The following is a 14,066-nucleotide window of genomic DNA, read 5'->3' as shown; positions in this document are numbered from 1 at the left end:
CTCAAGGGACATTATTCCAGGGTGTTCTGCTTTACTTATCCATGTTTTTTGATAATTCTTGAATTCATCTACCTTTCCTCAAATAACGTATGCATATCACTGAAATCTAGGAATGATGGAATGTAAGTATAAGGCTGCTAAATATAAGTATAAAAGCTGTCTTCACATGAACTTGCGTATGGAAAATTGTAAAATCGTCTTCATTTATTTTATAAGAGAGGGATAAGACATGACATTTTTAGGACATTTCAAGAAAACCAAGGGCTGCCATTATGCATTGAGCTCAAACTTTCAGAGCCACAAATATCAGACAACTGATTTTTTCCATATGTTTGATCATTTGTATGTATATTATGCTAAAGTTTGAGATCTGCTTCATTGGTTATATATACAGATATATTGGTTTTATATATATAATAAATTAAATAATAGCCAATCAAAATATTGAGTGCTACCATACACAGCATTGCTTTTTTTAACCAGCATTTTTAATTCTATTATTTGAAAAATAGAAAGATATGTTTCTTATAATATTAAATCTTCCTTATTCACATTTCCCTTTCTTTATTACTATTACCACCCTCTGTTTTTACAGAATATTCTAGCATCTTGAAAAATAAATTATCTAGATACTCCTAATAATGTCTCAGGAAGTAAAAGAGAATCATCATTAATTTATACATAAAATTAAACAGGTTAATTTACAGAGAGAGTCAGGGTTAAAACTAAGGCTTGAATGATTAATATCCTCTAATAATTCTGATGAAAAGTTATCCTTTATAGTAATTTTATAAATGCCTTGTAGAGGACATTCTGCTTTAATATTCATTTTCTTCAAGGTTTCCTCAAATTTTTATCACTTGGGTCGATAAACATGGGAAAACAGGTATAAGGTGGCTCTTCCTCAGAGTTTTTCCAGTTTGGTTTCCTTTTTTGTGGTGGTATTTTTAATTTTCTGTTTGATGTCTTCATTTACATAAACATGAACATTTTGGATAGCTAACTTTGACTCTAAAAGACTTTTCACATATTTATTCATAAGGCTTGCTAGGGTATACCAAAGACAGACATAGAATTTAAATTATAATTTTAAGTACATTTACCAAATGTTTCTGGGTTTTGAAGACTCCATGGAAATGAAACAAATTCACTTATTACAGGCCCAGTTTTTTAAAAATCCAGAGATTTTATAGGGAAGACTATTGGGGTAACTTTAAGATTTTATCATAATATAATTTTTAAAAAGGCATAAGATCTCTGTAGCTTTGACTTACTAGATGTTTGGTTTTGAATTTGCCAGTTCAATTGAGCAAGAGAATTGGGAAGAGAATTGAGAAACCATGGACTTAGGAATATTGACATTTTCCAATTAAACCAGCTTTATGATCATATTTATGCTATTACCTGCAAAGCAGTATTCTTAGTTATTCAGCCTCCAATTTTGCTTTGCTTTGCTCATTTGAGTATGACATGCAACAAACAGATTGGACAGAGTTCCCAATTTCCCTAATGTGTTACCCACCAGCCAGGCAGTAGACAACAGCAGTCCACTGTTCAGTTTTCCTCTTTCTCCTATTTCAGTGTTCTTGGAAGGCATGTGATGGCTATTTTTTTTTATTCATGCAGGTTACATATTTAAAATGAAACTATTTACCAGTTCTAGTTCATGTGGTCAATTTATTTACCTCTCAGTATTATTTGTATACAAAGATCCTAACATCTAAAGAAGTAATTTCCTTTTGAAAACTCAGCAAATCAAGCTTTACACAGTTTGAATTTGAAAAATCTTTTTTTGATGAATAACAAAATCTGGTATCGCCACCAGGGGAAAATAGTTTTTTCTGTTTTCCAAATCTGGAAATGGGTGCTTTAGATACGATATTCAAATGCCTTTAGAAAACATCTCATTTTTGGTGGAAAAGAATTTGGTGTATCAAAATCTGTGTCAAATGCCAGTGTAAATATAAATTTTAGTATCTCAGGTAACTAGTAAACTGCTGAATGCAAGAGTCTGAGAACTACTGAGAGAACTACATTTTGTGCCTAACCATGCCCACATTGGCCTACTTCTAAGGAGTTCTTGATATTCATTAGGTTTCTCATCAGTGTGAATTTGCTCATGCTGAACAATATGTCAGGCACAAATACAGGCCCTCCCATCTTTTTACAATCAAAAGTTTTCTCACCAGTTTGAAATATCTGATATATAATCAATTGGCAGCCACTACAAAAATTCTTCATAGATCCTTCACATTCATAAAGTACCTTTCTGTTATGTTATGAATTCTATGGAGTAGGGTAAAAGGTACACTTCGCCATAGCTGACTGCCTCATACCTGAGATCAGAATGTGTGTCATGGCTTTTACATTTGCAAAAGCTGATCACTCCTTCTTTGGGCTTCCTCTGTTGGGAAAAGAACAAAGGCAATCTAGAGCTTGTAAAATGGGAAAATCACATAAAAATAGAGGGGCTTTCCCTTACACACTTGACTTATTCATTTGGAAACAAACTTCTGTATTCTCATTCTTTTTCTCTGGTCTGTCTGTGGCTAGCGCTTCTTCATCTTTCTAAACTCTACATGCTGTTGCAGGACTCAGCCTTAGACGTCTCTCTTTGACCTAAACGCATTTCTCTGTTGATTTCATTAAATCTTGTGGCTCTGAACACCATCTTTTGCTATAGGCCTGAAAATTATATCTCCAGTCTGTACCTCTCCCTTCATTTTCCAGAGCCATACATTTCCACCTGGATGTCTATTAAGAAAGACCATAAACTTAACAAGATCAAAATTAGCTTCTGGTCAATCCCACTTATAAACTTGCTTCTCCCATAATCTGTCCCATTAAAAAAAATGAAAACTTACCTCAAGACAAATGCTGGGCATAGAAGCCACAGGGCATAAATCTGCAAAGAAGTAAAAAGCTAACCTTTTCAAATAATACGGCTTCTCTCTCACTTACCAACTTTACATTTCCCTGTATGGCCCCGGAAGATGACTGGTTAGCCAGAGACGGGTAAGATTCCTCAAGGGAGGAACAACCTAAGACAGGCACAGTCGCAGGGGGGCCATCAGGTGAGAAATTGGGGATCAACAGAGGTGAGGCTCAGAACCCCACCCCCCCTGTTTTGAGAGAAATCTTCTGCATCCATGGATGTTTTAATGCCCTTGTTTTAGCTTGGATTAACACATAGTCTACAGGCACACACCTGATCATGTACATTTGCTCTCTTACAACACTAAACTATGTCTTCTACCTTCATCTTGCATCTACCTACCACTTCAGCATTTTATTAAAAATAATAATGAGAGAAATGTGGGATCCACATATAAATCAAGTATAAAAATCAAACGAATATTCATATTTGACCTGATTGTTTATAGTTCATAATGCATGATCAGAACCGAAAGTTTCTGTGATGACTGCCCTTGTACTGTTCACCATGTAACTTATTCACTATGTAAGAATTTGTTCTCCATGTAAGAACTTGTTCATTATGCTTCAGAAGATTGGAGACTGACGAAAATTAGGCTTGGGGTGGATTAATGATTGTGCATTGAGCATTGACTCCCCAATACAGAATTTTACTGTTGTTAACAACCATTTGCTCAATAAATATGAGAGATGCCCTCTCAAAAAAAAAAAAAAAACAAGTACAGACTTCCAATTGTAAAATAAGTAAGTAACCGGGATGTAATGTATAGCATAAGGAATATAGTCAAAATATTGTAACAACTTTGTATGGTGATAGCTGGTAGCTAGAATGATCATGTATATAAATGTTGAATCACTGTGTTGTACACCTGAAACTAATATAATACTGTGTGTCAACTACCCTTCAATAAAAAAAAAAACAACGACAACTTAATTCTTATAGCTGCTCTAACGAAAATTCTTCATTCTTCCTTTTCTTAACTTTCCATTTCCAATCCATCAGGCAAATTCCATTTTGGCTCTACCTTCAAATATATCCAGAATTTGGTAACCTCTCAGCCCTTCCATTACTACCATTATGGCCCAAGTTCTATCATTTCTTGTCTGGATTATTGCAACAGCATTCTAATTGGTCTCTGAACCCCCATTCTTGCACTCCCACTCTCAATATACAAGTCAGTGGGTCCTCATTTCAGAGTACAAGTCAAAGCCCTCATGATGACCTATGAGACCTTTATGATCTGCTTGCCAAAGAGCTCAGTGATGTCATCTCCTACTACTCTCCCCTTGTTCATTTACTCCAGCCTCACTGGCATCTATCTATCTGCTCCTGGAAAATCCAAGCATATTCCTATTTTACACTAGCTGTTCCCCTACATAGAACACCTCACCCCAGGTATCCACATGCTTTACTCTCATACTTTTATAAGATCTTTACTCAAACATCACATAACAGAGAGGCATTCCTTGGACATCTTAGCTAAACTTATACCTCCTTGACACTTCTTATCCCCATTCGCTACTTAATTTTTTTCTTTGTATTTATCATCTGGCATAGTATAATTTTACCTATTACTCTTGCTTATTGTCTAGAATGTAAGCTCTATAAAGGGAGAGAAATTTGTTTGTTTGTTTTTTTCACTGCTGTATCTCAAGTGCTTTGAATAGCTTCTGGCACATAGTTGTCACTCAATAATATTTGCTGAATAAGGGAATAGGCTTTTAAAAAATATAAAAATCAACAAAAGCTATATAATATACTATAACAATAACATGTACTGTGAATAATTATCCATCACCTGTCTTCCTAACTACATAAGAATCTTCTAAAGGCAGAAATTTTATCTTACATCTCTTTTCATTCTTAGGGAATGGTATAGAATGTTACATAGACAGCAATTACTCAATTAAATATTTGATAGCAAGAAATTTTGCCTAAACATAAATCACTAGGAGATAAAAATAGAATAACAGAATAATTATCTAATTCAACATTAGATTGGCATGTAAGGGGGAATGGCTCCAAATGTAGTCTTTTCCCCTCCACTGTGTATGAGCAATAGTTTCCAGTGCTAATTTAGAAGAGCCTCCAGAAATGATTGTGGACTGCCATGAATCAAGATGGTACCAAACTTTTCAGCAAGGACAAAGGAGAAAGATTGGCTCTGGACTAGACACCTTGGCCACCTCTCATTGTCTTTGGGACCAGTACTTGAAATGTTAGAGATACTTAACAATTTACTGTTTAGTTCTCTCTTCTATAAAATGGTAACAACTTCAGACTGTGACTACACTTCTTCAAAATCAATAGACTTTAGTGGATCAAAGCTTGAACATGCCAAGGTTCCCAGAGAAGCAGCAAAGACAGCACATAACATTACAAATAATGACCACAAAGGAGTTGAAGGAAGGTGACTCTGAGCCAGTCCAGTTCACACAGAACTAACATGTGAAATATCAACAGGCTATAAACTGGTTACACCCAGACAGGTTTACAATATAATTTAGGACCACACCTAAACTGGTTGCAACGCATGCAAAAGAAGAACAGTGGAAATAAGATGAGATGAAAATGTGATTTCTCCAAGTATGACTCCTTGGAGAGAAGTGCTTGTTAACCTATTTCTAGAAAAGCAACAACTGTGACAGGATAAAAAGAGAATGGATTCAAATTCTGACCAGAAATTCTGAGTTCTGTTTAGGAAATAAAGAGAAATGAAGAAAAATGCACAGACAAAAAAAAATTCACAAATGCTGACTTTCAAAAATACAACCCAAATCACAGAAGAATCCATATTAACCAACAAGGAAACAATAAATGGTTACGTTTTATCTATCTATGAAACATCTACAACTAAATGTCTAGGTTTACTAAGCAAATAATACTGCAACAATGCAAAGCACTTCCTACTTTTCAAGGTTTTTTCATTACTTTATTTAATGTTAATTACACACCCTTAAAATTACCCAACTGATCTAATTATCTAAATATCTATTGGTAAGCATGCAAAACACCAAACGGAAACATAAGGTAGGAAATGAGTGAAGAGTTGCTTTGACAGTGACACTAATTCCTTCAGAGTATAACAACTCAGGTGGGTTTTTTCAATCTCTCCCTTCTGTCAGCCCCTCCAACCAGGGTTACGAATATAACTTTTGTGGGGCGTGTAAAATCAGGTCGACTAGATTAGCCTGATCTGACATTATACAGGACAACACCAGTGGCTGTGCGAACAAGACACAAGCCACTCGATGCTAAGTGTACACCAAACTGGCTCCCCAGTGAATCTGTGTCTCAATAAGATCAACTAATGCTCTTTTATAATTTAAAGCCAGTCAGCAACCTCAGAAACATCACATCATCCAACCTGCTGAGGCCATATAGGAACCTTACTGAGCACTCAGGTAAATTTTATCTCAGTAAAATAACTTTGCTGCCACTTGGTAATAAAAGTACTTTCTGATGACCACTAACTCTTGGTTAGCATACTACAGCTCCACGCACCTACTTCACAAGAAATGCAGGATGCTTTTTGTTTTACTGTAACACGCAATAACAAGTCCATAAATTACCGCATAAAAGTAATTTCTTTCCTTTTATCATCTTACCTAGTTTAGTGGCGCCCTCTGGTGGGTACTCAGGAAACTGACCCTCGGAAGGGACGCTGACCGTTCTCCTCAGGCATCGCCCTTTGGTAGAATCTGTCTGCTGTTCCTGTCCTCCCTCCACAGGAATCTAGTTAACCAAAAGAAAAAGTCATGAAGCTTAATAGTGAATTCGCCATGACTAGCTTCTGATTGAATTATGTCTTTAGTTAATGAAGACAGGAGTTTGTAATTATCAGAGAAAAGAAGGAGAAATGTAGAAATAAAGTACACACAATAGTAAACTATTACCAATCCCTTTTCAGGAAGCATTTCTTTAATAAGAAAACTGAAAAATCAGGAAAGGTGAGCATGTAAACGAGCTTACATGATGACATACAAATCATATCCAGGTGTGTATCTGCATTGGGAACTTGGACAATACACCCCACACAAATAAAAGATTCTTTTACATCAGAAACTGGTTTACAAACTCCAATTCTGTCCATGCTCAACAATGTAAATGGAAAAAAAGTCGGCCAGAAAAATTTAGCTCCAAAATTCTCTTAAAAGAAGGTTTTATTAGATAAAACTAGTAAAATCTCCCAAGTTTTATTCAATGTTAGAATAAGCACTTAAGATATAGTTAATAAAACATATTTTCAGTGAAAACTTACATAGATACTTATATGAAATGGTGTATTTTCCTTCTAAAAGTGAGACTAGTTTTTGAAATCCTAACAAATATTTTTTCTGGCATAATTTCAGAAACATACCAAGTATAGTTTATATATGTGGAATGAGAACTACGAATGGTACAAAACATCTCTGATATCAATAATTATTTTTAAACTTACACTATCATTGTAGAGTAAGATTTGGCTCAAAGTTCTTTTTTGTGTGTGTGCTAATGCTAAAAGACCAAATCATTTTAGTTTGGGCATAGAGGGGAAAGACTTTTCACAGTAAGTCTGTTAGTAAGTTTTGTTAGTAACCTTTATCAGAATTAAGAATAGTACTGGTAACATCTTAGTTTGGTAAAATGTCAGTAATTAATAGTAGCTTCTAACTTCTCATGGCTGTAATATTCAAATTTCAACAAATTATGACGTGTGACATTATGAGGGAGCATTATTATTATCCCCTTTTACATACAAGGAGTGATTTAGTTCTCTAAAAGATTACATGGACACACACATAAACTGATCGTGCAAAACTAGAATAAATACCAGGCTTAAGTGTATGTGTCATCTACCTTGTCTCAGTAATTCAATGCCTATGGCTGGGGTCATGGGGATGATAGCAAGGGAGGCTCTCTCTTGTTACTGAATCTGAAGAGCAAAGCCCTAATGTCTTAATAAGGACTGAATAGTTTCATACTCTTCATAGGACTAAAATCCCCGTTTCCTCATTACCTAAGCTGTGGTTACTGCTTGCACATTGAGAAACTAAATGGCATAATTAAGAAAGGTAATATTCTAAAAAACAAGGAAAGACCAAATAACAGCATCAATAAAGATATGAACCCTTCCAAAAGTACTCTGAAATATAAAACTTTACAAACAGCAATATAAGTCATCCATCCTGTTTAGGATGCAAATTATATTATCTCTACCTAAATAATTAGAAGAGTAGCATTGAGAGGTTAAAGAACTCCATTCTAATAAAAAGGGCAATAGTAAAGAATGGGGGTGAACTTGTAAAAAGAAAAAACTATTTGGCTCTTTGGACAGAGGAACCTAGATAAACACAACTATTTTCATAATAGTTCTAAAAATAGCTATTATCTGAAATAATGAAGGCCTAAAGCCATACAGACAAGTGGTAGTCGTAGTTTATTTTTGATATTTTAAGATAAAAAATATGATCTTAAAATATGATCTTTTCTGTGGAAATTTATAATGGCTATATCCAGGAAAAAGTAAGAAATGACTACTATTATCATATACTTTGCCTTTATCATATCTATGGGGAAGATAAATAAAATAGATCAAACTTCTTATTTGGGCCTAAAATTCACTTACCATTTTTTTCTCTAAGTTTTAATATAAACACTTCATTTCCAAATGTTGAAACTTAAAATATGATCAAAGTTTTTTTCAAAGTATTTGCTCTTAAAACTTAGGGCATTTTGCCTCTGACATGGGATATATGCAAATGTTGGTCTTTTATTCTAAACCTGCATTTCTTAAGAATATTTTACTTTCACAACACTGATTGCTTACCTAAAATATTTTTAAAAGTTTGATCAACTCTTTGAAAATCAGATATCATATTTTAAGTATCTTCAAATGAACTAAGCTGAAAGTTGACAATCTTAGTGTTTGGCTGAAGAGAATCAGTTTTAGAGAGACATTTTTAGAAAAGCAATTTTGTTCATTTCTGATTGTCTTAATGTAATTTGCTGATTCAATTTACTTGTTTATACTGAATTACTCTTTAAAAATTGTATATCTTTCAGGTTCTCTAACATGACAGGAATTGTTTTTAACCTCTTTTGCATTGACCTGTGCTTTTGAATATTTCCCCCTCAGGAGAAAAAAAAAAAATCACACACTGATTCATTCCATTTTAGCTGAGGACAGTGGAGCACAACAGGAAGTAAATGGCTTCTCAGGCATTTGGATATGTTCCTAGCAAAGTAAAATAGATCTCTGACTTAAGACCTCTCTGTTAGTCCCAAGCCGTCCACAACAGTGAAAGTGCAGCATGGCACAAACACACCAAGTTACCTAGAAAACATTATATTATATATACATTTCTATAATTTCTGCAAAACTTTCTTTCATTTATTTAGAATTACATAGAAAATAATTTTAATTTCAATCCGAGCACATAAAGATTAAGTAGTCAAGGACAAGGAAGCCAAGGTTATTCTAATAGCAAAAGAGCTCCTCTCACTTAATTCTTCTCCTAAAGAATGCTTAAATGATGCTCAAGTCTACTGTATCCCTAAAAGATTTTTTAATCCTTTTCAAGAAAGAAAATCCCTCAACTTTCTGGCTCTCAAAGCAAATGTAGTCTTGGACCAGCAGCACCTGTGAACTTTTTACAAATGCACATTCTCAGGACCCACCCCAGACCTGCTGAATAAGAAATTGCAGGTGAAGCCCAGAAAACCACATTTTAACATGCCTCCAGTTGATTTTGATACTTGCTAGGGTTGAGAACTGCCTCAAGATGTTGTTTTCTCTTCTTCCAGACTAAGCACTTTAAAGCATCATTTGTAACAGAGGTTCTCAACCTTGTCTGCAAATTATAATAACCCAGCAGAGCTTTATAAAATACCAATGCCTAGGCCAATCCTGGACATTCTGAGTTCAGTGGCTACAGTGCAGCCTGGGCATTGGGATTTTTAAAAATGTCCTAGGTCACGTTAATGTGCAGACAAAGTTGACAACCACTGATCAATACTCAGTACCCTTCAGATCTAAATTATTTATTTATTAAACCCTTACCACCAGTACTAAATGTGGAGGCTTAAAGAAATTACTTAAGCTTTACTAAACCCCCATTTCTGCATTTCTGAGGTGGGATCTTTCTGGTACATCAAGCTGGATGCCTGGGGTGGTTAAGGTTTTAAAAAAGTCTCTCACTGGCAGAGTCAGGCCTTTATCACTGCTCAGTACGATCACTAGTATTCTCTCTTTTGTTCTCAATAATTCAGATGCTCTCTGGAAAGCCTGGGGAGTCTTGCCATACGTGTATGCTATCTGGCCCTTGCCCAAAGACTTGCCAGTGTCCTGCCCAGCGGATTGCAGCCCCTTCACCTGCAGAATTCTGTTCTCTGTCTCCTCAGCTTGGTCAGACTACTGCGCCCTGCCTGGATACCAGATGGAGCTCCACAGTCAGGAAACAGTATGCAACAGACAGCCAGGCCAACGGTGACCACCATCCATGTCTTTGACTGCCTATTGTCCAATGCTTGAAGATAACTGAGATATACATATGTGTACATATTTTGGCCCATTTTTATGTTGCTTGCAATGGGATGGCTAGTCTTCTACAGGTTACTCCATCACACCTGGTGCCAAAAGCTTTTTCTTATCTCTTATCTAAACTATTAACATGGTCTCTTCACTGGTGATGTTCTGCCCCTTAAGTCTACCCTTTACAGAGTTATCAAAGTATTTCCCAAATGCAAATATGATAATGCCATTTGGAGGCTTAAAGCCCTCCAGTTGTTCTCCTTTGCTTCTAGCAATGATTTTCAAAGGAGTGATGGTATGTCTGTGTGTGGAAGTATGTGCCAGGGGGAGGTATCTCTGTTCCAACCAGGGCATAATTTTGAGTTTATCTGCTATACAGGGCCTCTACACAAGCTTTTCTATAAAGAAAGGGTTCTTCTGCTAAAGGAGTGTTTTAAAACTACTATCTGATAGAGTAACTACAAACTCTCTAACATAGTATACCAGGTTTTCCACAATCTGGCCACTATCTGACTATTCAGCTTCAGATTTTACATTCTAGGAACACCGAACTGCTTTCATTTCCCTTATAAATTCCCTATTTTGTAGTTCAGCGCAGTCGCTTAATTTGTTTTCATGCCTGAATATTTTTCCTCACTTTCTTTTTCTAGTTTATACCTGCCAGGGAAGCTCCTATACATCCTAAGGCTTAGGACAGGGTTCACCTCTTCCAGGAAGCTTCCCCTTCTACCGATTCCCTAAGGGAAGGGATTAAAGCATACCTCTCTAAGGTTATTCCAAAAGCAGATCTTTCTCTGTCACTATACTGATTACACTGAATTATAATTATTCATTTGTGCAACTAATTCTATGAAAGTTAACAGCTTGTATCATACCAGTCAATCCCCAAACCTTAAAATAGCTCCAACCTCCAAATAAATGAATGAATATTTGATAGGAAGAGATGGGGGCCATTTTAGGAAAAGGAAAAAAAAAACATCAGCCAAGAAGTTGGTAAGTGTATGAATTTTTTGTTTTGTTTTGTTTTGTAACAGGGATTGGTCAATTTAACTGGAGCCTCTTAAGTGAGAGAAGTGGGGTAGAACACCAGAATATTCTGTGACCATGTTGGGAGGGCTGTAATGCCAGGTCATGCATAATTCAGGGAGCACTGGAAAACCATTCAAATTTTTAAATCAGAGGAATGGTAGTCTCTTAATTGGTCTGTTTCCCTCCTATCTTTCCCTCTTCCAATATATCCTACAGATTAATATTCATAACACATACTTTGATCAAATCTCTTCCTTTCTTACACTTCCCTGGGTAATTGTCCATTGCCAACAGCATCTTAATGACATAGGCTACAGTACTTTAGAATAAATGGATTTCTTTCTTTTATTCTACCCAGCTTGCTTGTGCTACTTATCTAATGTCCTTTCAACATTATTTCTCATTTCCACAATGATATTGGGTGTAGGGGGAGAAAGGAAAGAACTGTGTCTTATTCTCTGTAACTCCTAACACACTGAATGTATATATGGGGAGACATTATGTATCTGCTAAGTAACTTAAAAGCGGTTCTGAATAAAAAAGGCCAAGGGTAGTCTACCCTAGGATAAATAATAGTTAATTTTTAGCTGTTTGCACAAAGCCTGACTGCTATTTTCATCAATATATCTGAGTGTAGGTGCTGCTTTCCGAAAGCAAGAAAAATGTTAAAAAATATTTAAAAATTGCATTATTACTACCTTGCTGCATATACACTAGCATCCAGCTTTAAAATTTCCAAATACAGAAAGTAGAGTCTGAGTGAAGAAAAATAGAGCCACATTTACCCTTCCTAATGGCTTGTTATTGCCAAAAGAAAGACACTCACAAATTCATCTTTCTTTAGTATTTTTATACTGGTTGCACCCTGGAGGGGTTCATGATTGTCTGCTCTACCATTTCCCTCAACTCCTTAATCTCCAGTTTACTTGGTCTTATCTCCTGCAAGCAAAATGGAATTCAAATGGTCTCCTATGCCTTCTTTGAACTGGGATGGTGCCAGGCCAGCTGGGGCCTTTCCTGGCATCTGGGCAGGGAAGTGTATTTCATAACACATAAGCAATGTCTATTTGGCACAATGTGCATGAAACAATTTACTGAACCAATGAGTCATTTCTCAAGGTGATACTCCTGGCGGACTTTCCTTTCAGCATTCTGCCCAGATCTACTCTTCTGCTACATTCCCAAACTGGTAATTGCTGTATTTAACACTCTTCCCATGTATATCCCCCAAGCAGACTTTTTACCATGTCTGACAGGAAACATGCAGAGTTAAGAGAGCATTAAAAAATCTCACACAATGCATACATGACTGATACTAGACTAATATAATCCTCCCACATTCCAGCAGTGGCTGCCTAAGGATTCAGCTTTAATCCTTACAGAAACCTTTTAACTGATCTTTTTAATGCAGCAGTAAACACCCCCATGATTAGTTGATTAAGGTTTAAAACATTCTTTCTAGATAATTTTAGCAGGAAATTCTTTAAATTCCTTGTTTCAATGAATCCTAAACTGTTCAATGGAAAATTCCAGTGGTAAAAGTTAAACTCCTCAACCTAGTGTGGGTGAGAGGTAGAAGAGCAACAGTATAATCTGGTCCTCCCACCAAACTGGATTTCTAATCTTTTCCTGTAGTGAAATTAACAGAACAGTAAATTTATCATTCAAGTAGCAGGTATGGCAGTGGCTCAACATCTCCTATGCTAGAGACTTAATTCAGTTTTTCCAGCTTAGTTATGGTCAAACATTCCTGACTCAGCACTGTATTTTGTAAACTGTTTTGTGAACTAATTGTCCCTTTATCATCCCTCACCTGGTCTAATGCAGTAATCTAACTCATCTATTTCCCTCCAACCCCTTTCACTCAATTTTCCACATGATCAACAGACTTACTTTTTCTAAGAAGCAAACAGGATTATGACATTGCCTTGTTAAATATCTTTCCAAGGTCCAAATCATCTTCAGAATAAAGTCCAAATTCCTTAGTGTGACCTTGAAGGCACTTAAGCATTTGGTTCTTGCCAGCTGTCACCTTTCCTCTTGTAAACTATATTCCAAGAATTCTGAACATTTTACAGTTTGCCAAAGAGATAGAATGTTTCGTGAGTTTGTAGTCTGATATGTATATGGAATATCCCTCCCTTTTTTCCTCCAGGTGAGCTTCTGTTTGTCCCTAAAGACAGAGCCCAATCCAAGGGAAACAAATGCAAAAATGAACAAATGGGACTATATCAAGCTGAAAAGCTTCTGTACAGCAAAGGACACCATCAATAGAACAAAAAGGTATCCTACAGTATGGGAGAATATATTCGTAAATGACAGATCCGATAAAGGGTTGACATCCAAAATAAATAAAGAGCTCACACACCTCAACAAACAAAAAGCAAATAATCCAATTAAAAAATGGGCAGAGAAGCTGAAAAGACAGTTCTCTAAAGAAGAAATTCAGATGGCCAACAGACACATGAAAACATGCTCCACATCACTTGTCATCAGAGAAATGCAAATTAAGACCACAATGAGATATCACCTCACACCAGTAAGGATTGACACCATCCAAAAGACAAACAACAAATGTTGGCGAGTTTG

At 35.9% G+C, this 14,066-nt stretch overlaps 1 protein-coding gene across 7 annotated transcripts in view; it reads right to left on the bottom strand.

Moving 5' to 3' along the window:
• The window catches only part of RASAL2 (RAS protein activator like 2), a 396,637-nt gene that overhangs the window by 203,737 nt on the left and 178,834 nt on the right, over nt 1-14,066 (bottom strand). For all 7 annotated transcript variants that reach the window (XM_037022379.2, XM_037022384.2, XM_037022380.2 and 4 more), the window contains exon 3: nt 6,544-6,670. In XM_037022379.2, coding sequence (XP_036878274.2) covers nt 6,544-6,670 — 127 coding nt within the window. The remainder of the gene's footprint in view (nt 1-6,543; nt 6,671-14,066) is intronic.

This window comes from Manis javanica, chromosome 11 (assembly GCF_040802235.1).
Source record: "Manis javanica isolate MJ-LG chromosome 11, MJ_LKY, whole genome shotgun sequence".
Classification (NCBI taxonomy): domain Eukaryota; kingdom Metazoa; phylum Chordata; class Mammalia; order Pholidota; family Manidae; genus Manis; species Manis javanica.
Note: the sequence above shows the minus strand (reverse complement) of the source record. Positions and strands in the feature narration are given on the sequence as shown.